General features: G+C 53.5%; 3 protein-coding genes across 18 annotated transcripts in view; 2 read left to right on the top strand and 1 right to left on the bottom strand.

The window, feature by feature from the left end:
* The window catches only part of FBRSL1 (fibrosin like 1), an 80,228-nt gene extending 73,531 nt beyond the window's left edge, over positions 1-6,697 (top strand). For all 13 annotated transcript variants that reach the window (XM_037817301.1, XM_037817294.1, XM_037817293.1 and 10 more), the window contains one exon: positions 683-6,697. In XM_037817301.1, coding sequence (XP_037673229.1) covers positions 683-1,547 — 865 coding nt within the window. In that variant the 3' untranslated portion in view covers positions 1,548-6,697. The remainder of the gene's footprint in view (positions 1-682) is intronic.
* Positions 5,184-17,418, bottom strand: PXMP2 (peroxisomal membrane protein 2). Of its 3 annotated transcripts, none has more exons than XM_037817309.1 (6): positions 17,205-17,418; positions 15,586-15,702; positions 13,912-14,074; positions 10,840-10,959; positions 9,998-10,185; positions 5,184-7,706 (listed from the first exon to the last, which is right to left on the bottom strand). In XM_037817309.1, exons 1-6 carry the CDS (start codon positions 17,225-17,227, stop codon positions 7,571-7,573), a joined length of 747 nt encoding a protein of 248 aa, XP_037673237.1. In that variant the 5' UTR covers positions 17,228-17,418; the 3' UTR covers positions 5,184-7,570. The 3 variants fall into 3 exon arrangements, with proteins under 3 accessions (XP_037673237.1, XP_037673238.1, XP_037673239.1); XM_037817310.1 differs by lacking the exon at positions 13,912-14,074 and adding an exon at positions 12,465-12,480; XM_037817311.1 differs by lacking the exon at positions 9,998-10,185.
* A 153-nt stretch (positions 17,419-17,571) lies between these two features.
* The window catches only part of POLE (DNA polymerase epsilon, catalytic subunit), a 68,430-nt gene continuing 60,414 nt past the window's right edge, over positions 17,572-25,587 (top strand). The window contains exons 1-8 of one of the 2 annotated variants that reach the window (XM_037817063.1): positions 17,572-17,664; positions 22,456-22,597; positions 23,036-23,116; positions 23,539-23,583; positions 23,739-23,831; positions 24,074-24,228; positions 24,996-25,137; positions 25,253-25,333. In XM_037817063.1, coding sequence (XP_037672991.1) covers positions 17,603-17,664; positions 22,456-22,597; positions 23,036-23,116; positions 23,539-23,583; positions 23,739-23,831; positions 24,074-24,228; positions 24,996-25,137; positions 25,253-25,333 — 801 coding nt within the window. In that variant the 5' untranslated portion in view covers positions 17,572-17,602. Of the gene's footprint in view, positions 17,665-20,106; positions 20,254-22,455; positions 22,598-23,035; positions 23,117-23,538; positions 23,584-23,738; positions 23,832-24,073; positions 24,229-24,995; positions 25,138-25,252; positions 25,334-25,587 lie in introns of those variants that run through there. The other variant, XM_037817064.1, reaches the window with a different exon arrangement.

Genomic DNA, 25,587 nt, shown 5'->3' with positions numbered 1-25,587 from the left:
AAATAAACTTTTAGCTAGACAAAGGAAAATGGACTGTAGAGAACACTATAACAATTATATACAATGAATTAGATAATCCAGATGAAATGGGAAAATTTCTAGAAATACAAGTTACCTGAATTGATTCAAGAAGAAATAGAAAACCTCAGCAAGTTTATAATAAGTACTCGGTACTCAGGAACCTTCCACCAAAGAGGAGCCCAGGGCCAGCTGCTTAAGTGCGAGTGGGACACCAGCCCTTCCCAAACGCCTGCAGAGGACTCGCGGCAGGGGTCGGCCTGCGCCCAGCGGGGCCCTGCGAGGCCTCGGGGTCCCCCTGGCCTGACACCATCTGCCAGGGACGGCACGAGGCCCGAGGCCCGGGCAAGGCCTGCGGGGCTGGACGCTCAGAGGAGCCGGGGGGCAGCCGCTGCTTCCGGGTTCCACGAAGCAACCCCCCCCCTCCCTCCCCGAAATCCCTGCAGGCCGGGTGTTCCCCGCTCAGGTTCACGGCGGATCCCCAGGGCTCTCCTGCGCGCGGACCCCGGGGCGCTGCTCCGAAGTTGGTTTCTCCGTGGTGCCGGGGGGTGGGGTACGGACTGTCACCAGCGTTGTCCGCGGCTCTGCTGGCAACGCCGCAGGAGCCCAAGGGACTGCAGGGCCCTGGCGCCGGGCGACGTGTGCGTGTCTTGTCCACCCCCAGGGACGTCCTGGAGAAGACGCGCCTGCTGAGCCGGGCCTCGCCGGCGTCCGCCCCCCCGGGGGGCCACCCCATCAGCAGTCTCCTGCTCCGCGGCGCCCACACCGAGCCGCCGGCCGCCGAGCCCCGGGTCAAGGAGAGCCGCTCGCCGGCCAAGGAGTCCGGCCGGGAGCGGCGGCCGCAGGAGGACGGCGCCAGGGCGGCCCTGGGGGACAGCCCGCGCCTGGCCGGCCTGCTGGGCCGCGAGCCCGAGCGCCAGCCGCTCCTGGGCGCCGTGAAGGTCAAGGAGGAGCGCAGGGAGGACGGCGACCTCCCTCTACCGGCGGCCGGCGAGTCCCCGGGGGGCGTCCCGGAGCGGCCCCGCGTGCCACCGCTCGGCCTGGGGCCCCCGGCAGTCCGCGAGCGCCCCGCGCGCGCCGCCGGCCTTCGCGTGGGACCCGCTGCGCGACGCCTACCGCGGCCTGGAGCCGCCCCGGCGCGCCGGCCCCGCCGCCCCACAAGAGACCCCCGAGCGGCGCCTACCGCGACCGCGAGCCGCAACGACCCCAGCCCCGAGCGCCCGCGGGAGGTGCGCCGCGACGAGCTGGAGCGCGCCCGCGCCCCGCACCTGGGCGCCGCGCCCGACGGCCCAGCGCTCGGCGCCCTGCACTTCCCGCGCCTCGGGCCCGCGGCCGCCGCGCTGCCCCCGGGGCTGCTGGCCAGGACCCCGCCCGGCGCCGCCGCCCTCGGCGCGCCGCCCCCGCTGGTGGCCGCGGGCGGGCCCTCCTCGTCCCCTGGGCCGCCGCCGCGCAGGACTGCGCCCCTCGGGCCCGGCGAAGCGCGCGACTACTCGCCCTCGCGCAAGGCCCCCGAGGTGGAGGCGCGGTAGTCCCGGCCCCGCCCCGCGGGCGCTAAACCCTGTCCCGGCCCTGTGACAGACGCACTGGTGTCAACTTGTTAAAACGCGAGTTTATAGAACTTAAGCACAGTTCCGTAAATCCTGGGGTGAAACTTTTCCACGTGCAGCCTGTGGCCCGGGGAATTTAATACTCAGCTTTTCTGAAGGCCATCTCTTGTTTTCTGAGCCTGAGAAGAGGTTTTGGGGAAAAAAAATTCAAGTTTATACATTGTTTTCCCAAAGGTGATAGGCATTTTTAATGGATTTGTATTTTTTTTTAATTTTGTGCTTTTTTGAAAGAAACAACCAAAAAAAGAAAAACTTTTGCTTTTGGGTCTTTGGTTTGGTTTGTAGTTGAAGTCCTCAGCTCCTTCTCCGGAGCCCCAGGGTTTCTTTGTCTTATTTATGGAAGAAGAAAACGGTCATTTTGTCCAACGCACTGTGAGGCCCACTCAGGCCCTGGCCCACCCTCGGTACTTGGAACCGAAGTTACAGAAATCTGTTGAAATGATTAATAATAATAATGTAGAAAGCTTTGTTTTTTGCCTTATTCTATTATGCAGAAGTGTGAGAATTTCTTTTGGTTTGTTTTAAAAACAAAAGCAACAACAAAGGAAACAAGTGTAAATAGTCTATTAATATAAACGCCGTGTTAAATTGCTAAGCTAGGTAGACTTTATAAAAATGGTTTATAGAAACCTTTTTGGTTATCTCTTTAACATGGTCAAAAAAAACCCACTTGCTGTCAGTTGGGAAAACTCATAAGTTTAACTGCAGCAACTCTCCTTCAACTATGCAAGCGCCCCGCGCCTCGGGGGCCGCGGGCCTGCCGGGAAGAGCCCCCAGCCTGGGTGCCAGCACCCCACGCCCCTGCCCCAGCTGGCGGCAAGGACGGTTCCTGTGGACCCTTGTGCTAGCTGTGCAGTGTTCTCAAAATCTGTACACCAGCCAAGTGGAATTTTAGAAGTACAAGAGTCTAACGGTTAACTACAAAAAATGAATCACTTTTGTATATTTTCTTTCCCACGTGGAGGCCGCCGGCAGATGTCTGTTCAGTGCTGAGCCCACACTTGGGTACCCTGGCACCCTTTCCTTCCGGTTTTGTTTTGTTTTCACAGCCAGACACACATGGCTGCGTCCGCCCGTAAACTCCTTTTTGTTTCTCGGCGTCCACAGTTCGTGTCTCTGCTGGGCTCCGAGCCTCACAGGTGGCGTTTGCAGCTCTTTGCTTGTCCGTCTCTGTGCTCTTGACCCCGTCTTGGCACTGTGGCTGCGGCCGCTCTGCACATGCTCCGCGGCAACCAGTGAAGACAAATATAACCTTGATTTCGGTCGAAAAGGTGGTTGAGTGTTTTCTGGGCATGGGGGGGGGGAGTGTGCCCAGGCACAGCCTCGCTTCCCCCCGGCACCTGCTGAGCCCCTGCAGGGGCTGCCCAGGAAGCTGCATGGGGTTGGCCGGGCCCCCCGCATGCCCACCTGCACTGGTGCCCTCCCTCACCCTCCCTGCTGGCCTCTGTGGGGGTGATTCCATCTGATGCTGGAATCCTAGGGATCATGCCATCTGGGACCCCTTCCCCAGCCTCCTGGCTGAAGCAGTGGCCTCCCAGCCATGCCCCCCCCGCCTGGTTTCCCGTGTGCTGCGGTCATTGCCTTCACGCTGTAGGGCAGCAGCTGATGACAAAGGCCGTCAGGAGGGAGCCCCGTGCAGGGAGTGCCCAGTGCCTGCCCATCGGGAGGCCCCAAGGGCTGCACTGCACTGGTCTTGCTGTCACCCCTGGCTCCATCCACAGTTTGGAAACACAGGACGCTGAGAGTGCCCTGAGCCCAGGAGGGGAAGGCCTCGTGAGGGGGTGGGGGTGCTCCTCGTCCAGAAGGCAACAGGAGGGGAAAGCTGCATGCTGTGCCCATGGGGCCTTGTCCCGGGGCCTGGACCTGCCGCCAGCTCCTTCCCAAGGGCTTCTGGGGCTTAGCTCCCTGGGCCTCCCCCAGGCAGCCACTCGGCTTGTTTGCACTTCTGTGCTTTCCTTGTCCCAACTGTTCCCCCACACGGCGGATCTTCAAGAGTGACTTCGGCCTGGAAGTTCCTGCAGGAGTCAGCAGCATCGCGGCACCAGTGACTGTGAGGCCCGGAGCCCTGCAGAGGTAGAGAGCCCCACACCAGGCCCCTCTGCCTGGGCCCCCCTCAGCCCGAGCCCTGCTATGCCCTGTGTCCCCTCTGCCCCAGGCCCCCCTCTGCCCTGCGTTCCCCTCTGCTCTTCACCTCCCTCTGCCTGGGGTCCCCTAAAATCCTGAACCATGGCCAGGATGCCTGCAGGGCAGAATGGGGCAATGAAGAGAAGTAGGGGGGCAGGGCAGTCCTTGTGAGCCCCCCACCCCCACCTCTGGTAACCCACCTGGGAGGTACATTTGGGGAAGGGGGAGGGCAGTTCACGGTCGTCCTTTGATCACGAGAACCTGGGAGCCCGAGGGTATCCTGGGAAGGAGCAGTGCATGAGAGCGAGGAGTGCCACAGACAGCGTCCCCAGGATGGAGGGGCGTCCTGCAGGGGCACTGCCTGTGCAGCACCCTGGGCACGTCCCCCGGGGCCGCGTGCTGAGTTAACTCACCCAGGAACCCGTGCTAAACGTCAGTGCCCCGACGAGGCCTGAAGACGCAGGAGGCGGAGGCTGCGGGAACTGCCTTGGCAGCAGGCAGCACAGCTGTCCTCTCTCAGCCGACACAGGGTCCACGGGGGTCTGGGCCGCAGGCTGCGTGGTCTTCGCAAGGACACACAAAGCAGCCACCAAGACAGACCCATTGTGGCCCGTGAAACAGTCTCAGCAGATTTAAATATTCGAGACCATATGAAATATGTTCGCTGACCCCAGTGAAATTAAACTAGAAATTAATAACAGATCTCTCTGGAAAATCCCCAAGTATTTGGAAATTAAAACTCTAAGTAACCCTAGATCAAAGGGGGTCAGATGGGAAATTAGAATGTATGTGGAACTTAATGAAAATGAAAACCCAATATATTCATATTTATGGGAAGCAGCTTAAGCAGTGCCTAGAGGAAAATTTATAGCATTGCATACTTATATTAAAAAAGAAGACAAGTTCCAAATCAATGATTGAAGCTTCTACCTTAAAAACCTAGAACATAATAGGAAATTAAACCCAAAGCAGGCAGAAAGAATGAAATAATATAGAAAGAGTGGAAGTGAATTATGTTAATAACAGGAAAACAACAGGAAAAAATAAAACCCAAACCTGGTGATATGTCAAGATCAATGAAATTGGTAAGCTGCTAGCCAGAATGACCAAGAAAAAAAGAATTTATAAATACCCACTATCAGAAAGGAACAAGACATCCCTACAGAGCTTTCAGACATTAGAAAGACAATGAGGTAATGTTATTAACAACGTTTTGCTCAAAAATTCAACAGCTTAGGTGAAATGAATGAATTCTTTGAAAGAAATAAAGTATCAAAGCCACTCAAGGAAAACAGATAAGCCCAGTAGTCCCACTGTCTATTGAAGAAACTGAATTTGTAGTTAAAAACCCTCCCACAAAGGAAACTCCTGGCCTGGATGGCTTCACGGGGAATTCTAAACATTTAAGGAATAAATCAACCAGTTCCACACAAATTCCTCGGGAAACAGAAGAGGAAGGAATTCTTTCCAACTCATTTAATGAGGGCACCTTTGTCCCGATACTGAAGACATTACAAGCAAAGAAAGCTGCAGACCAGCATTGTTTGTGAGCACAGATGTGGAAAACTTCAGCCAAATAGTAACAATTGATTATCTAACAATATATAAATGTGGACTGCAAGGCTGGCTTAACCTTTAAAAATCAATCTATGTGATTCACCACATTAACAGACTGATGGAGCAAAACCATGAAATCCTCAAATTTCATGCAAGTACATGTGGCAAACTGAACATTTGACAAGAGAAATAAAAGGCATATAAATTGTCTCTATTCTCGGATGGCATAATTAAAAAAGCTGCTGGAAACGTGGTGGAGCGGAGCCGGGTTGCATCTTGGCACCCACTGTCCGGTCCTGTCCTCCCAGCGAGGCCTGTGGGTGGAGGGAGGCCATGGCCCTGGACTGGGGCAAGTTGCCAGGACTCCCCAGGTTGACCTGTGGTTTCTCATGGCCTCGGCAGGACTTTCTGGAGGGATGGGGGAAGTGACTCTAAGATTTATAGGGAGAGGCAAAGCAATGAGAATAGCCACCAGCGGGCCTGGCTGCAGGTCCTGGGACACTGTTGCTGTTGGGGTGCATCTTACAACTGGATGCACTACAGTCACTGAACGTCTGCGTGAGCAAGGGTCACACACCCACCAGCCTCTGCAGGTCTGCCCCACAGACAGAGGGTCTCTTGGCCTCGAGCGATCCCCTGTCCAGCCCATGGCGCTACTGGTCGGCTTAAACGAGAATCCCGGGTGTGCATCCAGAAGGCAGCTTTATTTTATTTTTGTCTCCCACTTCTCTTTAAAGTTTATTCACAGCGGGGAGTCCTCCTTCTGCTCCAGATGACAACCCAGCACCTCCTGACATCCCTGCTATTCTTAGGAAACCAAAGCCCTGCAGTTTCCTGAAGTCACAAAATACAGCCTCAGTTTGGGCACTGGAATATCGATCCTATTTAGTAGAGTGAAAACCTCCAAATGTAATGTCAAGTTCATTTTTCCCCCCTCCCAGCATGGGGCCCCTTTGCATGCTGCCCGCCCCGGTGAGGCAGTGCTGGGTCAGGTTCTTTTCTTCGTGACAGCTGCTTTGTCCAGGTCCTGCCTGCAGACTTGACTTACAGGTGAGTGTCGGACAATTGTCCTCCGTGTCCCCCACCTGCAGGGCCCACACTTCACGGTCTCTGGGTGGAGACCTCACTACTAGGCTTCAGATCAGGGGCAGCCACCAGCACTCCCCTGACTTTATGTTTCCCGGTAGATGACAGTCCGGAGTCTTGCTATTCTTTCTGCTAAGTTCTCCAGGTTTCATTTTAGGAGATCAAATCTATTGATTGTCTCCTGTACCAAATCTCCGTTTTGATGGCTTATTTGAGAAAGTCCGACCTGCTATTTGACCCATTTGCTTATATTTCCTTATAATACTTTCATAGACAACTTTTTAATATATAAATCCTTTATCCCATCTGGAGCTTATTTTTGTGTTTGATGTGAACTGAGCATCTTGTCTATTTTTTCCCAGATGGATAGATAGCCCGTTTCTCCAGTATCATCTTTTGAACCGTCCACACCTTCCCTACTGATTGGAAGTGCCCTTTTATTGGAAGTTAAGTTCTCACGAGTACACATTCCTGTTGCCATGTCTGCCCTGAGCTACTGGTCTGCTCTCGGGCCACCCTCACACCTCTCAACTGCTCGGCTCCACGGCCTGGTTTTCCGGGAGCGGGTGCAGCTTTGACGGCTCCTGAGGCAGCTCGGTGAGAAGAGCCCTCTCAGCTCTCACACACCAAGGTTCAAATCAGCATTATTCACAGTGAAAGTACCCCACATGTCCACTGACAGGTGAGCGGATAAATGAAACGGGGCCCAGCCATGCCAGCCAGGAAAAAGAGTGGGGTTCTGATATCAACACGGTCAGCCAGTATCTGTCCATCCACAGCAACTGCAGGAGGCATTTGCTACTTTTCCTTCTGCCCTAAGCCTCTTCCTTTGGGACCTACCTCACCCCATCCCATAGATGCTGAAAAGAAAAAATAGTTCTTTCAAAGTCTGTGGACAGCCTTCTGACCACCCGTTTCTTCCAGAGCAACAGTCATTCTGAGAAATTAAAATCACCAGAGAAGCTGCAATATAGTTTATTGTGATCCCATTTCAGTCCAGCATGATTATGGAAATTGTCTCCACTGTAGTTAAGTTTCAAGGACAGCTGGAGTCAGCCGCTGCCTTTTAAAACATGGGATTCCAACATTAGGAGATTTTTTTTCTCTAGCCATCACTTAGGGCATCTTGAATCACATGATTTAAAGTCAGATAAATTCCTGGCTTGCTGATTCTGCTCTCACATGCTGGCCAGCGGAGGATACTTCCCGGACTGTTCTGTGCATCTGGCATTCTCCCCAGGCCATCCTCCCTTCCTCAGAGAGGCAAGGTAGGCATACCAGAGGAGACACCAGGTTGGCAAAAAGCACCCGGCACTGCAGAGAACATACCAAGAGTCAGATGGGCCTCTGGGGAGCAGGAGACCATCACCACACTTTTTAAGCATCATTCACCCAGGATGGAAGTTCATTCATTTGTTCATCTATTTTTTTATTCATCCATCATCCATCCACTGTCCCACCCATCCATCCATCTTTCTACCTACTCAATTCACCCATCCTTTCTCCTATCCATTCATCCACTCACTCTCCCTTCTTTCCACCTATCCACCTACCCATCCACCTATCTATCCTTCCATCCATCTATCCACCCATCCATTCATCTACTCACCCATCCATTCATTCATCCATTCACATATCCACCCATCCATCCATCCACACATCTACCCATCCATACATCCTTCCTTCCTTCCTCTATCCATCCATCCACCAATCCACCCGTCCATTCATCTACTCACCCATCCATTCATTCATCCATTCACATATCCACCCATCCATCTATCCATCCACACATCTACCCATCCATACATCCTTCCTTCCTTCCTCTATCCATCCATCCACCAGTCCATCCATCCATCCATCCCATCCGTCCATCCACACATCTACCCATCCATCCATCCATCCCATCTGTCCATCCACACATCTACCCATCCATCCATCCAGCCACCAATCCATCCTTCCATCCATCCATCCATCCATCCATCCATCCCATCCATCCATCCAGTATTAGTATTTATTGAGTCTTCATTTTGTACCAAGTGTTATGCCAGGCACTGGGCAGGGAGAGGTGAGGAGGACAGTTACTACCCAGCAACGCTTACGGCCAGCAGGGCAGACAGACAGTGACACAGGAACTGCATAAGCAGGTAACTGTCACTCACCCCCCTTCACTGAACAAGTTAGCTCACCAAGACTGGCCACCATGCTGGTGGCTCCACCATCCGTGAGGGTACTGCGTACAAATCCCAGCCTTTCCTGTCCTCCCTCCTGTGGCCACCTGCCCTTCCTCTCACCCTCTGCTGTGACAGTCTAACCGTGCCCACCCCACCCCAAGTCTCTGCCTATGGTGGGTCACTAAGTGTGTTGAGGGTGTGCCAGCCATGTGCCTATCCTGCTAGCGCCTCTGTTCACGGAATCCAAGGCTCTGGGCTGTAGAGTGTTTGTTGATAACCCCCTGCCCCTTAGGCTCACGCAGCCCCCTGCAGCCACTCAGCACCCCTCACCTACTCTGAGGAATTCTATTTTTTGGTTTCTCTGTACTTGCATCCACAGAGCCCTCTTTCTGCCTTTCTGCCTTCTTGATACCTAAGAACCCGTGGTCCACATTTGTAGGTTCCTTGCCTTTTAGCCTTTTGGTTACACTCTGGAAAAACCTCCGTCCTCTCTACCTTCTCGCCTCAAACTCTCGGCCCCACACACGATGGCCTCCGCGTCAGCTGGGTGCTCCCCTCCCAGGACGCTGCTTCTCCAGATGGTGCGCTCTCCTGCCTCCACACCCCGTCTTTACTGTCCTCGGAACACCTCCCCTCCCCCCTCGACCTCGGCAGGTAGCTCATCCTCGCACCTTCGGAGAAAGGCTGTCAGACAGGAAGCGGCCCCCGCACGTCCCTCTGACATGGTTAGGGGCGCCCTGCACTGAGCTGCCTCTGGGTGCCGTGCCCGGCCTCAGCACCCTCGGACCGCTTTCCCAACCCACGCGTCTGCACGCCAAGGCGGGCCCGTTTCTCCTTGCTGAGGCACCTCTCCAGCCCACACCCCTCACTACCATCTCTCCCCATCCACTCCCCAGTCCACTGCCACGTGGCCTCAGCCCCCATCAGTCCACCGAAGGTCCTGAGTGCTAAGTCCTGTGGAAACACCCCAATTGTGTTGCTACTCCAGCTCTGCAACGCCCGCTCCAGCCAGCCGCCCCTCCTCAGATGCTTCCCCTGTCCTGCCACTACACTCCGGTTTCCTGTCCCGACCGGGCCAGGGTACATGTGCTCACTAACCCTGCATTTACCTTCCTTGTCTAGTCCTCAGTGGAGCCATCTCCCAAGCGGCTCTGCCCTCAGTCCCCTTCTCTAGAGCAGGAGAGGAAAAGCAGCCCCTGCAGGCCAAGCAGGTCACTCCCGGGGTGCCGGGGCTGACAGGGCAGGGCCTGCTGGCAAGGCTGGCCTGGGGCTGGCACCTGGGAACGCGGCTGGCAAACAGCTCTCTCCACTGACAAAACTTTCCCGTCAGAAGAGCGGCTCTTGGTGCCTCGACTCTGTGCAAACTGTGTGGTCTGTGCAAAACATCTGCTATCCTTTTGGGAGTGTGGAATTTTGGAATTCCAAAGATCCTACCTGACCAGCTCGGCAGAAACGAGGCACGGGGTTGGGGGAGAGGGCCCGCTGTGCGCCTTTAGGGGAGAGTGTGTGGGCACCCCGGGTTCCTGCAGACTGCAGCGCCTTCCCCCAGGATCCAGCTGTGTGTCCTCAGTCTCGGTTAGGAGTGCAGCAATATGCTGGGTCTCTGATTTGTGTCCGGGGCCCTGGCACAAAGGGGTTCTACTTTGTGTGGAAAGAACAGGAAACAGTGGGGCCTGCCCTGGCCAGTGTCTGCCTTGTCCAGAGGCCTCCAGGCAGTGTCCGACGAAACACCAGGCTGCGATGGCCTTGGGCCAGTCCAGCGCTGCAGCCACCTGGGGACCAGCTCTCACCCAGGACTCCCCTCCCCGTGGCTCAGGGCCCTCCGCAGTGCTGCTCAGGCTCAGGATCAGCCCCCTCCAGCGAGCTGTGCTCACCCTTTACCAGCGACGTCCACACCACGTGCTGCCCATGGAGGGCCCTGCCTGCCCTGCGCCATGCTCAAGCCAGGGCCGGGGATGCCTTCAACACACCTGAGACCCCAGCGCGGTCATCACAGCAGCTACTTAATAAATATCTGCTGGACAGAAGGGTGAAGTGCGGCCCACTGTCGAGAGCCCCTCTTGCTGCTTTGCTCCCAAACCAAGCCCTTTAAACTCTTTGGGATGAGGAAGGCCTGGGGGTGATCCAGGAGAGTCTGAAATTTGTGGTGAAGCTGAGGTTCAAGCAACACTGTGAATTGTTGAAAGGATGCAAAAAAAAAAAAAAAAAAAAAAAAGCTGAGAGAAACTCCTTTGCTGAGAATGGCTTCCGTGTGGAGGGCCTGGCCGGCCACTCACCTGCAGAGGGACGTAGTTGAGGTTAATGAACTGCACGGGTGTCCAGACTTCCCAGTTCGTCCGCAGCGCTGGCCAGAAACCTTCCCTCATCTTGGTGGAGAAGGCGGCCATGCTTCTTCCCTGGAAGTGAGGCACAGAACTGGGGCGAGGGCTCCCACTGGGGCCCAGCACACAGCTGTGAGAACAGCCAGGGTTCCCGTGCCGCCCGTCTCAGCGCACACCCCATCAGCAGGCGCAGAGCACAGCCGCCGGGCGTGGGCAGCGCTGCGTGTGCGGGGGACGCTGGCCCGGCCGCTGGCCGCTCACACACCCAAGCTGCCGCCGCAGCCCGTGCCACCGGTGCCAGAGAGCTATGGCTCGGGGTCAGCTCTTCCCACGGCCATCTCCAAGCTGAAGTGTTTCCCATCTAGCCTCACTGACCGTGACACAATGATTCTAAGGTCATTTGGAGGAATAAATGCATAAGAATAGCCGTCTTGAAAAGAATAATGAAAAGACTACATTACTAGAGAGTAAAGAGAAAAATAATGTATGAAGTTGTGGTGAGTATGTCCGATGGCAACGGCAAACAAACAAAACATCAGCGGAGACAAACAGCATCCAGCAGAAGAGCCCAGGCGCTGGCCGGTACTCACGGGGGTGAGAATAGGACAAAACTAGTGTTTCAGAATACTGGGGGGGTTCAAAAAACAATAACGGGAAGTGGGAAAAAAACCAAGACAGAACTCTGTCTTCCACTATAAAAAATCAAGCTGTAAGGTGTCAGAGGAAAGCACAGGACAGTGTTTCTATCATCTCTATGGGTATCAAGATGTACAAAACAAAACCCTAAGAGTAGAAGAGGTAAGTTTAGCAGAGTATTTCCGTTGTCTTCCCTTAAGGAAGCCCACAAAGGAAGACTCTGAATTCATGAAGTTGTAAAACTTTGGTGTAGAGAAAGACACTATAAATAACTTTATTTATATAACTTTAACTTTTTAACCTTATGTAAAATTAACTTTATATAAGTTAAAAAATGGGAAAGGATTTGTATGCACAATATACAAAGGGCTCTTGCAAGGCAATAAGAAAAACAAACACACCAGCAGAAAATGAGCAAAGTTCACAGAAGAAACACAAATAGCAGATAAACATATAAAAAAGGTATTCAACCTCATGAAAGATATGCAGATTTTAAGAAGACACTTTTCACTAGCAGATTGCAAACTATTTTAAAACCAGCGTCACAGCTGTCAGGTGTAGGGAAACCCCCTCACGGGAAGAGCTCAGCGGCCACGGGCTCTGGAACCGCGAACCCCGGGCCTGACCCTCGACCTGCCCGCTCGGGGCCCGTTAGGAGAGGGCGCTGCCCAGGGTGCTGGGCTCGACCGAGGCAGGTGCCGCCGAGGGCTGGGGACGACTGCTACACGCCGCAGGGCGAGCCGAGTAAGCTCTGGGGTAACCAGCAGGACCCCTTCCTCTAGGGACAGGCCCGCGGTGGACGCTCTGCAGCGGGGGCGCGACGCCCACAAGCAGCACCTGCGGGTGGGCACTTAGGTGGCGCACGGCGGTGGAGAGCGAGCCCACTTTTACCCGTTACAGGTGGTCACTTTACACTTTGGTGACATGTAGCATAAATACTTTACCTTCACTTCTTCATATCTGAAAGGAAGAAGAGGGACAGCGGCGTCACCCACACTTCTCCTAGCGTGTGTCACCCGACTTCCTCTTGCCTCAGATTTGCTAAGGACTCCTGGAATATTTCTGCTTATTTCAGGGACTCCACAGCAGTCCGCATTTAAACATCTTTCCTAACCCCCCGCCCCCAGGGCCAGTGTAGACAGTTGCAAGGTCTTCAGGTGTTTGAAAGCAAAACCGGAGCAGCACCCACCTGCTATGGCTGGTTGGAATACATGTCAAGGGTGAACGTGACACATCTCAGACAAATGGCCTGACCCAGCGCCTTTCTCCAGCAAACCAGCGGCTTCGCTGGTACCAGTAAACCAGGACGTGGGTGCAGGCGAGAGAACCATGCAGTGCTGCGTGTGCGTGGCACGTGGAAGCAAAGGCTCCGGCTCCTCAGCCTCCTGGCCCTGTTTCTTTGTCCGGTCAAGCTGTAGACCCTTCTCAGAACGATGTTTCGTAATGTGTAAAATAAAATATATGGGACTACAAAGGAGACCAATTAGACTGAACTACAGTTATCTAAATATTATGAAAACAACTCTGTAGTTCTTTATTAACACACTAAAGAAGATCTGGGTTAGGTCCACTCAAACCGTAATTGCAGTATGCGGAGCCAGATGGTACTCTGAGACGCCCACGACAACGGATGTGGGACGTCAGAAATGTCTGTGATTTCTACAGGGACCAAAGGGACTGCGAATACTGCTGCCGTCTGCTCTCTGTGCTCAGGAAGCTGGGGCTTTGTGAACGTTCCTGGGCCCTGGATGCAGGCTCTGAGCCTGGCCATGGAGGGGCTGCTGCAGGGGCTGTGTGGCAGAGACCCACTGTGCTGTTTTGTTTGTATTATGTCCCCCAGAAAAAAGCCATATTCTTTGATGCAATCTTGTGGGGCAGACATATTAGTGGGGATTAAGTTGGAATGTTTGAATTAGGTTGTCTGCATGGAAATGTGCCCCACCCATTCAGGGTGGGTCTAAAATCACTGGAGCCATATAAATGAGCTGACAAACTGAAAAAACTCAGTGCAGCTCTAAGTGACATTTTGAAGAGGAGCCACAGCCAAGAGGGACACTTTGAAGAACGCATGGAAGCTGAGAGAGTAGCTGCAGATGAGAGACAGTTTGACATTTCAAAGAGGAGCTGTGGCCTAGAGAGGAACGTTCTGGGAGAACGCCATTTTGAAATGCAACCTGGGAGCAAGCAGATGCCAGCCATGTGCCTTCCCAGCTGACAGAGGTTTTCCGGACACCACTGACTCCAGTGAAGGTACCCGATTGTAGATGTGTTACCTTGGATACTTTATGGCCTTAAGACTGTAACTGTGTAACCAAATAAACCCCCTTTAATAAAGCCAATCCATCTCTGGTGTTTTGCATTCCGGTAGCATCAGCAAACTAGAACACCCACCTCCAGGAGGTCCATGCTCAGGAAGAAGAGCAGCAGGCAGGCCGGCGCAAAGCGGGCGCGCTCCAGGAGCAGCCTCTGGACACCTGCCAGGGGGGCCTCGGCAGGGATCCAGCGCTCCACGAGCAGGTAGAAGCAGTGGCTCAGCGGCCCTGTGCAGAAGAACCTGCATCCCACGGCGGGTGACCGGCCGACTGGAGCCCCCGAGCCCCAGGCCCTGCCCTGCCTTCCTGGGGCGGCCTCGGTACTGACACCCGGGCCTGCCGGGGCCTCTGGAAAACGCTTTGATTCTGCTGTAGGCATTCTTTCTTGTCCCAAAGAGGCCACACTTGTTCCTGCCTGGGGCCCTCCCCACTTGCTTTTCCCTTTGCTCGTCCTGCTTCCTCCCAGTCTTCAAGGGGTGGCCTCAACACTATCAGCCCCAGTACCCTTCTCGGGGGGCCTTCCCTGGCGGCCCCAGGCAGTGCAAGCACCCGTCCTGCTCACTCCCATCCCCAGACCCTGGTGTCTGTCGCTATGCATCATTTTCTCATTTGCTGAGTTACACAGAATCCTCCGTCCCCCGGAAGGCAAACACGCAGGCAGTGCCCTTCGCACCCAGATCAGCGCCAGGCCTGCTGAAGGTGCTCGGAATGAACAGGCGGCACGTCTGCCCTGGAGACAGAGCTTTTGTCACCCTCTTTAGGGACGTTAGCAAGGATGACACCTGGAGCTGCACGGGCTGGTCTACGGCTACTGTTCTTTCCCAAGGATACAGGCTACTAGGGAGAGAAACGAATCCAGCTACAGAGGGCCTGCAGCTCGGAAAAACTCAGCATTAAAAAGGGGAGCGGACACAAGAGTCTTTCAGCTTTTGACTCTGAAATGACTTTTGAACAAGTGATTCACAGTTGTTTTTTCCACCCCACCACAGGTGTCAAATGGCCAATAGCAGTGATTGTTGTGGGGACAGAAAGAAAATCTTGGGGATGGGAAACCTTTGTGTAATTGGATAATTCCTCCCAGGTGCCTCTGATTCAGTCCCCCTCCCTGGAGAATTACTGCTTTAAATACATTAGAGGTAAAGAAAACATGATGCCTGAAGTTAGTACGCTTGCAAGCACAAAAATGGCACTATGAACTTGGAATTAAAAAATTTCCCTCCAGATGCAGAAGGCCTCAAAATAGCCCATCTCTAACCCTCCTGTCAGACAAAAAGCTCATGGCAGAGTTAGCTGGTAAAACTCCAGAATCTCTGTGCTTTTGCAACTCAGAAAGTGGCTCAGAAACTGGAAACTTTTTTCAGAAGGATACCTAATTCTCTTCTGGATGTTCAGAATATAACCGAAACTCACCAGCCCTGTGTGAGTCAGTTTCACTCTTCCATGACCCCAGGATGCCGTCAGGGCCTTTGAGCCTCGGAGTCTGGTTCTAGGTTCTGGAGAGCTGTCTGCCCTCGGCTGTCTCCCAGCCCATTTTAGGATGCCCCCACCCACCACCCCCAAGCAATCCAAATTAAAAAAGCACATTAAACTACCAAATAAGTGAAAATAACACTGCTCAGATTTTTTCCCATCATGATTATATCGTTTTTTTTTTTTTTTTTTTTTTTAATATTTTTCCAAATTAGATTATTCCAAGAAACTGCCTTGTTGGCTTTCAGTCTGCTCTGGGGAATCCAGCTCTGTTGACACTCACCCATAAATGGCATATCTGAGCGGTCCAATGACATCTAGGTTTTGAGAGCGTTTTTCTTTTCTCCGGTTCTTCTCAATTAGCTGGGCCAGGTAGTTCCCAAGTGCTGACAAAATGCCACTGCAGACAGAGAAATCAGAAACCAGGAGCAGTCAGCCCGAGTCCCTTCCCCGCGAGCAAAGTGGCAGGTGCTCGGGGGCCCTGCTGTGGCTGGACTGAGATCCAGTCCTGTCACACAGGCTGCCATGAGGGTCCCCAACCACAACAGCAGAACTCAGCCCCCCACACACGTGCACACAGGTGCACACAGGTATGAGGAGAACAGGACCTGAGTGAGGCTGGTGGCCTGTATCCATGTCCACTTCTGGTTGTGACATCATGCGACCATTTTGCACAAGGTTCCCCTGGGGGAGGGAGCAGAGGTGCAGGGGGTCCCCGAGATGTGGGAGCTCCCTCATCCTGACTGCAGTGACGTGGACGAAGCTGCCCTGGCCTAAATCCTTAAGCCCGAGTGATGGGGCAGAGTGTGTATCCGTGGATGGCACCAGTGCAACTGCACTCGTTTTGCAAAATGTTGCCATTGAGGGAAACTGGTACAAGTGCGTGAGATCTCTGCCTTATTTCTCACAACAGCATGTGGACCCCTAATCATCTCAAAATTGTCAGTTGAAACAGGTGGAGACTGGCCCAGCACTCCCTCCACGGCTCGGGCTGCAGCTGCCTCCTGAGAAGCTCTCTGAGCCGTAGAATTTCATATGCTCTGAGACTCTGGCCCTCCTTGGTCTGGCCCTGGGCCACCTTTCCTCTCCTCCGATGCTCACTGTCATTTACTCCAGCAAGGAAGGCATTCCTTCCATTCCTTGAGTGCTAGCTCCTTCCCTTAGGCCCGCTGCTTTTGCGGTAGAGCTCTTGGCCACTGGTGAATCCCAATAGCGGGGAGCACTCCGTGCATCCCTCCCGGGGAGATGCTGAGTGAGGGAAGGATAACGAACACGATGGAAAGCTGGAGAGGTCTTGTCCAAAGTTGTGCCTTCAAATCGAAGGGCAGTGCCACGGGGCAGCCTGAGGCCCCTGAGCTGGCAGTGCCGGGTGAGGTCAGCTTCCAAGTGGAAAGCTGCCCAAGGCTGTGCCACTCCTCTCCCGGCCCTCCAGCGCTGTCTCCAAAGGACTGACCCCAACACCCTCACTCCCACTGCCACCCAGGCACCCACGAGCAGGCCAAGGCCGTGAGGGCAGCACCCGGGTCACCTCCGGGGACTGGGTGTACTCGCGGGTCGTGCTCTTTGCCTCCTCAATCGGTCCTCTGACTTGAGTCACTCCCCAGGGCCGAGGCCACACAACCCGACGCCGTGGGCCTCGGCGGGCCATGCGGATACCCGGGCGCTTGGCCTTTCACACCAAACCCCGCCCCTGGCCCCCCCAGACCCCCAACTCCCGGGCCCGGATCCCCAAGACCCCTCGCCCCCCGGCTCCTGCCCCTTCAACATCCCCGTCCCTGACCCCGGCCTCTGGACCCTCAAGACACCCCCGCATGGATCCCCTAGACCCATAGCCCCGGGCTCCGCAAGACACCCCAGCCCTGGCACCTTGAGACCCCCAGTTCCCGGGCCGCCCGCGCCCACCTGGTGGCCGCCTTGGTGAGCATGGGGTGGAGCCGCAGGAGGCGCAGGTACAGGGCTAGCGCCCGCCGCTGGAGCGTTCCGAGCCCCTAGGCCGGCAGCCTTGATGCCACCGGCGCCATCGCCGCCCCCGCCTCAGGCCCGAGGGGTCAGGGTCCTGGGTTCGGGGTCCAGGGTTCGGGGGCGGGGGAGAGTGGGGTTGTCGGGGGGCCCGCGCATGCGCAGGCGCGCACGTGACCGCCGGACCCGCCTCCCTGGGCGCCGTAGGCGATTGCAGCGCCGCGGGGCGGGGCGCGCTCTGCCAACTGATTGGACGGCTCCGCGCTTCCGGTCTCTCGCGAGAGTCAACGGGAGCGCGCCAATTTTTTACCGGGAAAGTCTGAGGCGCCGCACCCGGAGTGATGGTTCTGCGGAACGGCGGGCGCCGGCGCGTGGAGCTGGGCGCGGACGCCGAGGCCGGCCGGTGAGGGCTGCCGGGCAGCCGGCGCGGGGGCGGCTTCGTGGGGAGCTTTGGGCAGTTCCTGCCAAACGCGGCGGGTCTCCGTCCGCGCCTTGGGCTTTGAAGCCTTCCTGTGGGAAATTTCCCGTTGCGCGGAAGGCTGGGGACGTGCCCGGGCCCGGCCGTCCCCGGCTTTGGCGGGCCCAGGGCCGGTCTGAGGGCTCCTTCCGACCCGAGGTGGAGGCGGGGGTCTCTCCGGCCGTCGCCGCCTGCGCGGGGGCCGCCCGGGGCCGTCTGGGTGCAGCCAGGACTCTCTCCGGGGGCGGTTCCCCGCGGAAACAGGCTGAGAACCGCCGCTGCCCGGCTTCCGCTCTGCGCTCGGGTGTTCAGTGAAGCCCCTTCCAGCGGGGCACGTCTGGGTCCTTCCGGGGCTCTGAGGCCGGGGCAGCCGTGGTTTCCGCGCCCCTTATCGCCTAGTGTTTTCCCAGCATCGTCTCACCGTGACCGCCTCTCGCTCCTTTTCTCTTTGGATGTTTTTATTCGTGACTCGCCGTGTCCGCAGCTGTGTTTGGGACCTTCCACAGAGTCTAGACAGTAACGAAGTCAGCCTGGAGGGAGACGTGCGCTAGAGGGCGGGGACCCCGGGAGTTAGCGTCGGACCCGCCGGCGAGCGCAGGAAGCCTGCCCGGGCGCTGGTCGCCGTCAGCCCCGGGAGGGGACGCGCCGGTCCCTCGAGAGCGCTCAGCTTCTCCCCAGCACTTGGCTCTGAACGGAATTCTCCACCGAGGAGAAGCTGAGCTGCGCGTTAGGTAATAACCCCAGCAACGACAGCGGTAACCACTAGTGTGTGCCGAGTGCTTTCTCCTTGTCGTGTCGAAGCCTCTTGAAAAGCCCTGCGAGTCTTGGCTGCATTTGCTGGGAGCCCGCGCTCGGCCCTCCCCGGAGGGTCCTGCAGCAGAGGCGAGGCTCCCCTGGAATAAAAACAAAAGTAGCCAGCACGCAGCACTTGCCAGGCGCCTTTGCTGGACGCTCATTTAACCCCACAGCAGCCGGGTGAGCTGCGATGCCCGGAGGAGAGGGGCCGGTGCGGGCTCGGCTCCTCTGGGGGTGGGGGTTCAACGGCGCCCCCCGGGGCCTTTAGAGTGAGCAAGACGGCGTGCGCCGGGCCCTAGGACAGTCAGTGGTTGCCTTGGAACCAGTAGTCAGCGAGTGGTCATTATTTTGTTGCTATTATCCACGTTTCTCAGATTTTCTAGGAGCCATAGTGAGCAGTTTTTGAATACACTTCATCCAACTCTCTTGACGCAAGGCTGAGACCTGGGACATTTGCAGGAGTGCGGTGCGGCCCGCAGCGCTCAGCCTTGTTGCAGCCAGGGCCTGGGCCTCTGAATGAGTCGGGATTCTCCAGCAAGGGTTGGAACCCAGCTTTTCTGGATTTTGATTGCAGGAGAATCTAGGTATTTCAGAGATTAAACAGTCACATGGTAAAGTTTAGTGCCCCATTGCTGCTGTAACAAATTGCCACAAGTTGAGCAGCTTAAATAATGGAATTTACTCTTTAGGGTCCTGGAGGTCGTGCATCTTGAAGTCCAGGTGTCAGTGGGTGTGCACCCCTCAGCATGGCCCAGACCCCGTCTTCACGGCCAGCAGCCTGGCGTCTTCCAGCCTTTCCTCTGCTCTAGCCCTCTGGGGACCATTGTGGTGACGTTTAGAGCCCATCCAGACAATCCAGGGTCATCCCCCTCCCAGGGCCCTTCACCCGGCACATCCTTAGAGTCCCACTTGCCCATGCGGTTCGAGGGATGAGGGGAGGGCATCTGCGCACCTGGGCAGTTTCTGCCCACGCAGGTGTTGTACTTCGGTGAGAATTAAGGGCCCCCGTCTCAGAATACAGTCATTCTGTTCTTGCAGCGGAGGGACCCAGATTTTCTTAAGAATGTTCTGTGTCTGTTTCTGTTTATAAACCAATAACTGGTGAGATATGAGATATGTTACAGTAATTAAGGGCCTGGATTCTGACCAGTCTTAGTTTATATGCCTGCGCACACACACACATAAATGTTCCGCTACTGGTCCCTATTTTGGATATTTAGTTTACTTAGATTGCTTCTTCTTCCCCTCTCCCCCCGTTATAAACAAAGCTATGATTAACATCTCTGTGTCAAAAAAGGTTTTCCTGCACATCAGTTTCCTTGGCATAGATGTTTAGAAGTAGAGTTGCTAGGTCAAGTGATGGCAATATTTGAGAAACTCTCTCACCTTGTGGTGAAATCTAAGAGTGAGCAGGTGGAGTGGTCGTATAACTGCACCAAAAGAATTGAGTGTCCTTGGAGCCTTGAGACATGGAGCAGGAGGCTAGAGCGGGTCCTGGGAAGTGAGGGGTGGCCTCAGCGGGGATGCATATCTGTGGATGGTTGGGGCAGAGCTGCCTGGGGTCCCTGATTATCGGGGCAGCAGTAGTTGTTGTTTGGAAGAGCACAGGAACAGCCTGTAGGGAAACAGTCAGGAAAGCATCTGGCGGGAGCGGGAGCTCCTGGACTTGCGTGTGCCTGTGAGGCCGAGTGGTTGCCCGCACCACCTCCTACCCACCTCGTCAGCACTAGCCCTAAACAGGTACGTGTTTTCTCTGCTTTCTGCTTTATAAAGTAGCTCAGGTATTTATATTCAGACAAAAAGGCTTGGGGTATAGATTCTTAGCTATACATTTTTGAGGCGTGGAGAATATAAGTAGGAAATAAATAGGGCTTCTGCCCCAAAATATGCAAGTGTCACAATCTGTAATCTGGTCCATCCAGATGGGATCACACCTGTGGAGTTAACAACTGAGAACAAGTTGGGGAGATTCTAAATTCTGGAATCAGAACAGGTTTGAATAGTTGTAGTGGTCAGAAGTCTTCATTGTGTTTTTTATTGAGGTTTGTGCTAAAAACGGTAAGAACAGCTATTGGAAGAGCCTTACCCGAGAGAGACTTGAGAAGTTTGAGATGGGTATATGGGTGTTATAGAACTGAGAAAAGTAAGGTGCCTTGTTATCAGTTGAGATCCTTCGTCTCTCACAGAACAATTCTATGCCTCCCATTTTTCATCCATATTTAGTTCCGATATTCAGACCTTGGCATCCCAGAAGGATGTATTACATTTTTAGTGTGTAGTTCTGCAGCAGCCAGTGTTTCTATAACATCTATTAGCATACAGTTAGTAAATGGAGAATGATGTCAGTAAAACATGGAGATTGTACTTGTTCATTTGTGATTTTTCCTAGGCTGGGGGGGACCAAAAGAGAGGGAAAGGTTATAATCTTCAGTAGGAAAGGAAAAGCCCATAGCTCGACTGTTGTGCAGATATGCTCCCTTTCAGCTCTGTTTTACCAAAATTTGATCGGTACCCTGCACTGGGCCTCCCTTCCCAGAGGGGTGTACCCCGTGACTTGCACAGTTCTCAGTTTGTGGCAGGTTACACTTTACTGGTGCTCTGAGGTCCATTTGCATCTTCTTTGTCTCAAGATTCACAAGCCTGCATTTCCACTTTTTGTTTTCATGTACTAATAAAACAACTTTTTATTTTGAGGTAATTATAGATTCTCAAGCAGTTTAAGAAATAATAGAGATACCCCATATATCCTTTGCCCCGGTTTCCCCCAGCGATAATTGTGACATAACTATAGGACAAGTTCACAATCAGGGAAATTGACAGTGATAAAATCCATCAACCTTATTCACATTTTACCAGTTTCATATGACTTATTTGTGTGTGTGCATTTAGTTCTCTGCAGTTTCATGTGCACTCTTGTGTGTGTGCACTTAGTTCTGTACAGTTTCACATGCGCTCGTGGTGTGCATTTAGTTCTATGCCCTTTTGCATGCAGTTGTGTATGTGTGCATTTAGTCTTCAGTTTTACATGCATTCCTGTGCATATGCATTTAGTTCTGTGCAGTTTCACATGCACTCATGGGTGTGCATTTAGTTCTGTGCCCTTTTGCGTGTACTCATTTGTGCGTACTTAGTTCTGTGCAATTTTACATGCACTTGTGTGGGTGTGCATTTGCTCTTCAGTTTTCCATGCATTCCTGTGCATGTGCATTTAGTTCTGTGCAGTTTCATATGCACTCGTGTGTGCACTTAGTTCCCTGCATTTTTCCACATGTGCAGGTTAGTGTGGCCACTGCAGCCTAGATGCAGAGCAGATCCACCTCCACCAGGACCCGTTGTGCTACCCTTTTATAGCAACTGCCACTTCCGTTCCTCCACCCCACCCCACCCCACCCCCTGGTGACCGCAGATATTCTCCATCACTATTAATGCATTTTCAAGGATGCTGTATAAATGGAATCATGCAGTATGTAACTTTTATTGTGGAGTAGAATTCTATGGTATGGTTTTTTTAACCTGTTTGCCTGTTGAAGAGTTATGTGTCTGTTCTCCAGTTTTTGGCTTTTACAAATAAAACTGCTATGAGGATTTATGTACAGGTTTTATGTGTGTGAATGTGAATTTTCATTTCAGGGGATAAATGCCCAAGAGTGCAATTCTTGGGTTTTGTGCATTTTTAATATCCCATGAGACAGGGTCCTGCCATAATTCTTGTTTTTGTGAGTGTTCTGGTCACAAAGGTGGTTAGGTTTTGAGTGTTCTGCCCCAAACATATTTTTCCCAAAAGTCCTGTTCTCTTAAAGGGCTGTTTTGCAGATGTGAGGTTTTCCAGAAATGCATGCTCTGTGTTATGGCCAAGATGCTTGCACTGGGTGACTTGCGGGCTATGCCAGTTGCTGCATCGTGAGGAGTGAGCATTGGCTTTTCTGCTCCCCCACCCTACAGGGATGGCGGTCCCTCTCCCTCTGTCTCGGTGCCCAAGCGCTGGGAGCGGAGCCAGTGGACGGATAAGATGGACTTGCGGTTTGGTTTTGAGAGGCTGAAGGAGCCCGGGGAGAAGACGGGCTGGCTCATCAACATGCATCCCGTAAGCACGGTCCTTCTACGCGGGAGGCGGTTGGACCCCTTCTGCCGGGACCTTCTCCTTGCCTTGGGCATAGGTGGCGTGTGGGGTCTCTGATGGTGCGGATGGGCTGTTGGTGTCTGTGGGGCTCCTGCTTTCCCTCTGAGCCTGGGCAGTAAAGAGACCACAGCAGGAAGCCTCAGGATGGGGAAGGCCACATTACCGTCAGAATGATGATTTCTAGGGTTATGAGGGAGAAATCAGGAGGGATCCCGGCTTGGAGGCTGGTGATGTACGATTCTGGTAAATCAGGCTGAGGGTGTTTATGCAGTGGTAGAGTTAAGAGCTAGAGGAGAAGGGTTCTGCTTGTCAAGTGCTCGTTTTTCCCAGGGAGGGAAAAGAGCTGTCATACCATGTAGAGAATAACTTTGTGCCTACGTTGACTGCTGTATTGTCTTTCAGACTGAGATTTTAGATGAAGACAAACGTTTAGTCAGTGCAGTGGATTACTACTTTATTCAAGAAGATGGAAGCAGATTTAAGGTAAGCGTCTGAATGCCAGAGAAGCTAAATTCCATTTAGATACAAGGAGTAGCCGAGTCCAGAATAACACGTATGCGTTTAGCTCTGTGATGGCTCAGGCTACGGGCTAGAGAGCTGGGAATATGCAGCTGCCTGTGGTCTGTCAGGAACACATGAGCTCTGGGGCCCCATTGCTCCTCACTGGAGGTTTCCTAGAAGAAGTTGGCTTGTGAAGACGGAAGGATCAGCAGTCTTGTGTCTCTTAGATGCTCGCCCCGGCGATACGTGCACAATCTGTTTTCCTATCGAACTGTCTTTCCTAAGAGACGTCCAAGTCAAGGATGCAAGCTGCCCATGGGTTATGACAGGAGACAGTTCATCCTCATTTTCTTCCCACTTTTTTCTTTGTCATTACCCTGAGTGTGTTGGTGACACTTTTGCAGGTGGCGTTGACCTATAAGCCATATTTCTACATTGCAACCAGGAAGGTAAGTCTTGCATTCCATAGGCTAAGGTCATGTGAACTGTGTCTTATTCTGTAGTGGGGTTTGTAACTGGGAAACAAAAAGGCTTTTAGAGAAATAGGTAAGGAGATAAATAGATTTTACTAATGAAAAGTTCTTTAATTCTGATTCTCATTTAGGGTTGTGAACGAGAAGTTTCATCTTTTCTCTCCAAGAAGTTTCAGGGTAAAATTGCTAAAGTGGAGACTGTTCCCAAAGAGGATCTGGACTTAGTGAGTATCCCTGTGCCGTCCAGGGTTAAAAAGGCCATTGCCCACGGGGCTTTGGTGGTTGCATATAAGTCCTCTTCAGAGAACTAGTGGCATCTGTTGGTGCCATGAGCAAATTAGACAAGGCACTTTGGAGTTACCATCCCTTTGACTTGCTTGTATTTACTTTTTTGTATTTATCCCCTTGTTTTCGTCACCAATAATGTCCCTTTTGTCTTGAACTCATGAATCTGTCCTCTTTACAGCCAAATCACTTAGTGGGTTTGAAGCGAAATTACATTAAACTGTCCTTTAACACCGTGGAGGACCTTGTCAGAGTGCGGAAGGAGATATCCCCTGCCGTGAAGAAGAGCCGAGAGCAGGCCCACGCCAGCGACGCCTACACGTCCATGCTCTCGAGGTGAGCGCCGTGTTCCTGGGCCCGGCGGCTGATCGGCTCAGAATTACTGTGTTCCTGTTTTTTCCTACACTGACAAATGGATATAAGGAGCAGGAAAAGCTTAGCTGTAAAGCTAACATAATTATTGGCTTTGTCTGATGTGGAAATGCTTCTGAGCAATTAGGTGGAAGTTCTTGAATGCTTGTGTGTGTTAAGTAAAGGGTGGCTGCAGTCTCCCAGCCTCCTGCAGTGAGCACTCTAATCAGATGCCTCCCAGCGGCCTGAGCCTTCTGGGGCTTAGTTGTCTTTTTTCCCTTAATACTCCATTCATTATTTGAAAGTGTAGTGGCCTATCCTGCTCTGAACATCCTGGTGACAGCGATTTCCCCTGGGACATGATCAGACCAGCTGAGATTGCACCCTGGGCCTTGGTTGGGCCCTGCGCCAAGCACTTCGCGGCTGTTGCTTGTGGTGTCCTCAGGGCGCTCCTGAGGGGCTGGCCCGCTGTAGTCACCATCACAAAAATGATGCTTAGTGAGGTGCCATCTCCATCTCAGGAGGCAGAGCTGTGACCCGCACCTGGGCTGACATGGGTGGGGGCGATCCCCATGCCACGCCCAGGCCCTCTCCTGGGAGCAGCACTGAGGGGACTTTCCTATCTCTGCGCGGGTGATCTCATCCCCCAACGTTTACCGTTCCTGGTGACTCAGTATCGACTTCGGTCTTCACGGCCTCTGGCTGCTGGTCGAGTGTCATTTAGTTAGCAGTTCTCTCCTTTCATTTTATAGTGTTCTGCAAGGGGGCAGTGTAATCACGGATAAAGAGGACTCCACTAAGAAGGTAGCTGACCAAATGGACAACATAGTGGACATGCGCGAATATGATGTCCCGTACCACATCCGCCTCTCCATCGACCTGAAGATCCATGTGGTGAGTGCGCTGGCTGAGGCTGGGGGCTGTCCTTACATGGCTTCCTGCAGGCACTGAAGTGGCAGAGCTGGGCGTGCCTGCAGGACTTCTCAGTGAGTGCAGTGCCCTCCCGCAGGCTCACTGGTACAATGTCAGATACCGGGGAGACGCCTTTCCAGTGGAAATCACGCGCCGAGATGACCTCGTCGAACGGCCTGTGAGTATTGCTGCGTTTCTCCATCCTGAAATTCCCACCTATTTTCAAAAATTTGGCACTGAAAGGTAGATTTGATTCAAAGATTTGTTTGGCTCTTTTTCCACAAATACATTCTTAAAAGAATAATGGAGATAAAAGTTTTTCATCCACCTGGGAGTACACTTTCATTTTGCACCTGTGAATTATCATGTGACCGCACTACTTGAGCTGGGCTGGATTTAAACATTCGAGGAAAAGCTGTGAGTTCCTTTTGG

The sequence above is a fragment of the Choloepus didactylus genome, chromosome 23 (genome assembly GCF_015220235.1).
Source record: "Choloepus didactylus isolate mChoDid1 chromosome 23, mChoDid1.pri, whole genome shotgun sequence".
In the NCBI taxonomy this organism is placed as follows: Eukaryota; Metazoa; Chordata; class Mammalia; order Pilosa; family Megalonychidae; genus Choloepus; species Choloepus didactylus.
The sequence above is the reverse complement of the archived record's forward strand: the minus strand, read 5'-3'. Positions and strand labels throughout refer to the sequence as shown.

What these genes read in the sequence shown, in the direction of transcription:
- PXMP2 (XM_037817309.1), bottom strand. Translation starts at nt 17,227, where the DNA reads ATGCTCACCAAGGCGGCCACCAG. An exon ending in TGAGCATGGACCTCCTGGAG is followed by an intron (nt 10,960 to 13,911) that starts GTGGGTGTTCTA and finishes CCTCACTTCCAG; the next exon opens with GGAAGAAGCATGGCCGCCTT. An exon ending in GTTTCTGCCGAGCTGGTCAG is followed by an intron (nt 7,707 to 9,997) that starts GTAGGATCTTTG and finishes TGTTCTCTGCAG; the next exon opens with TGCCGGGTGCTTTTTGCCAA.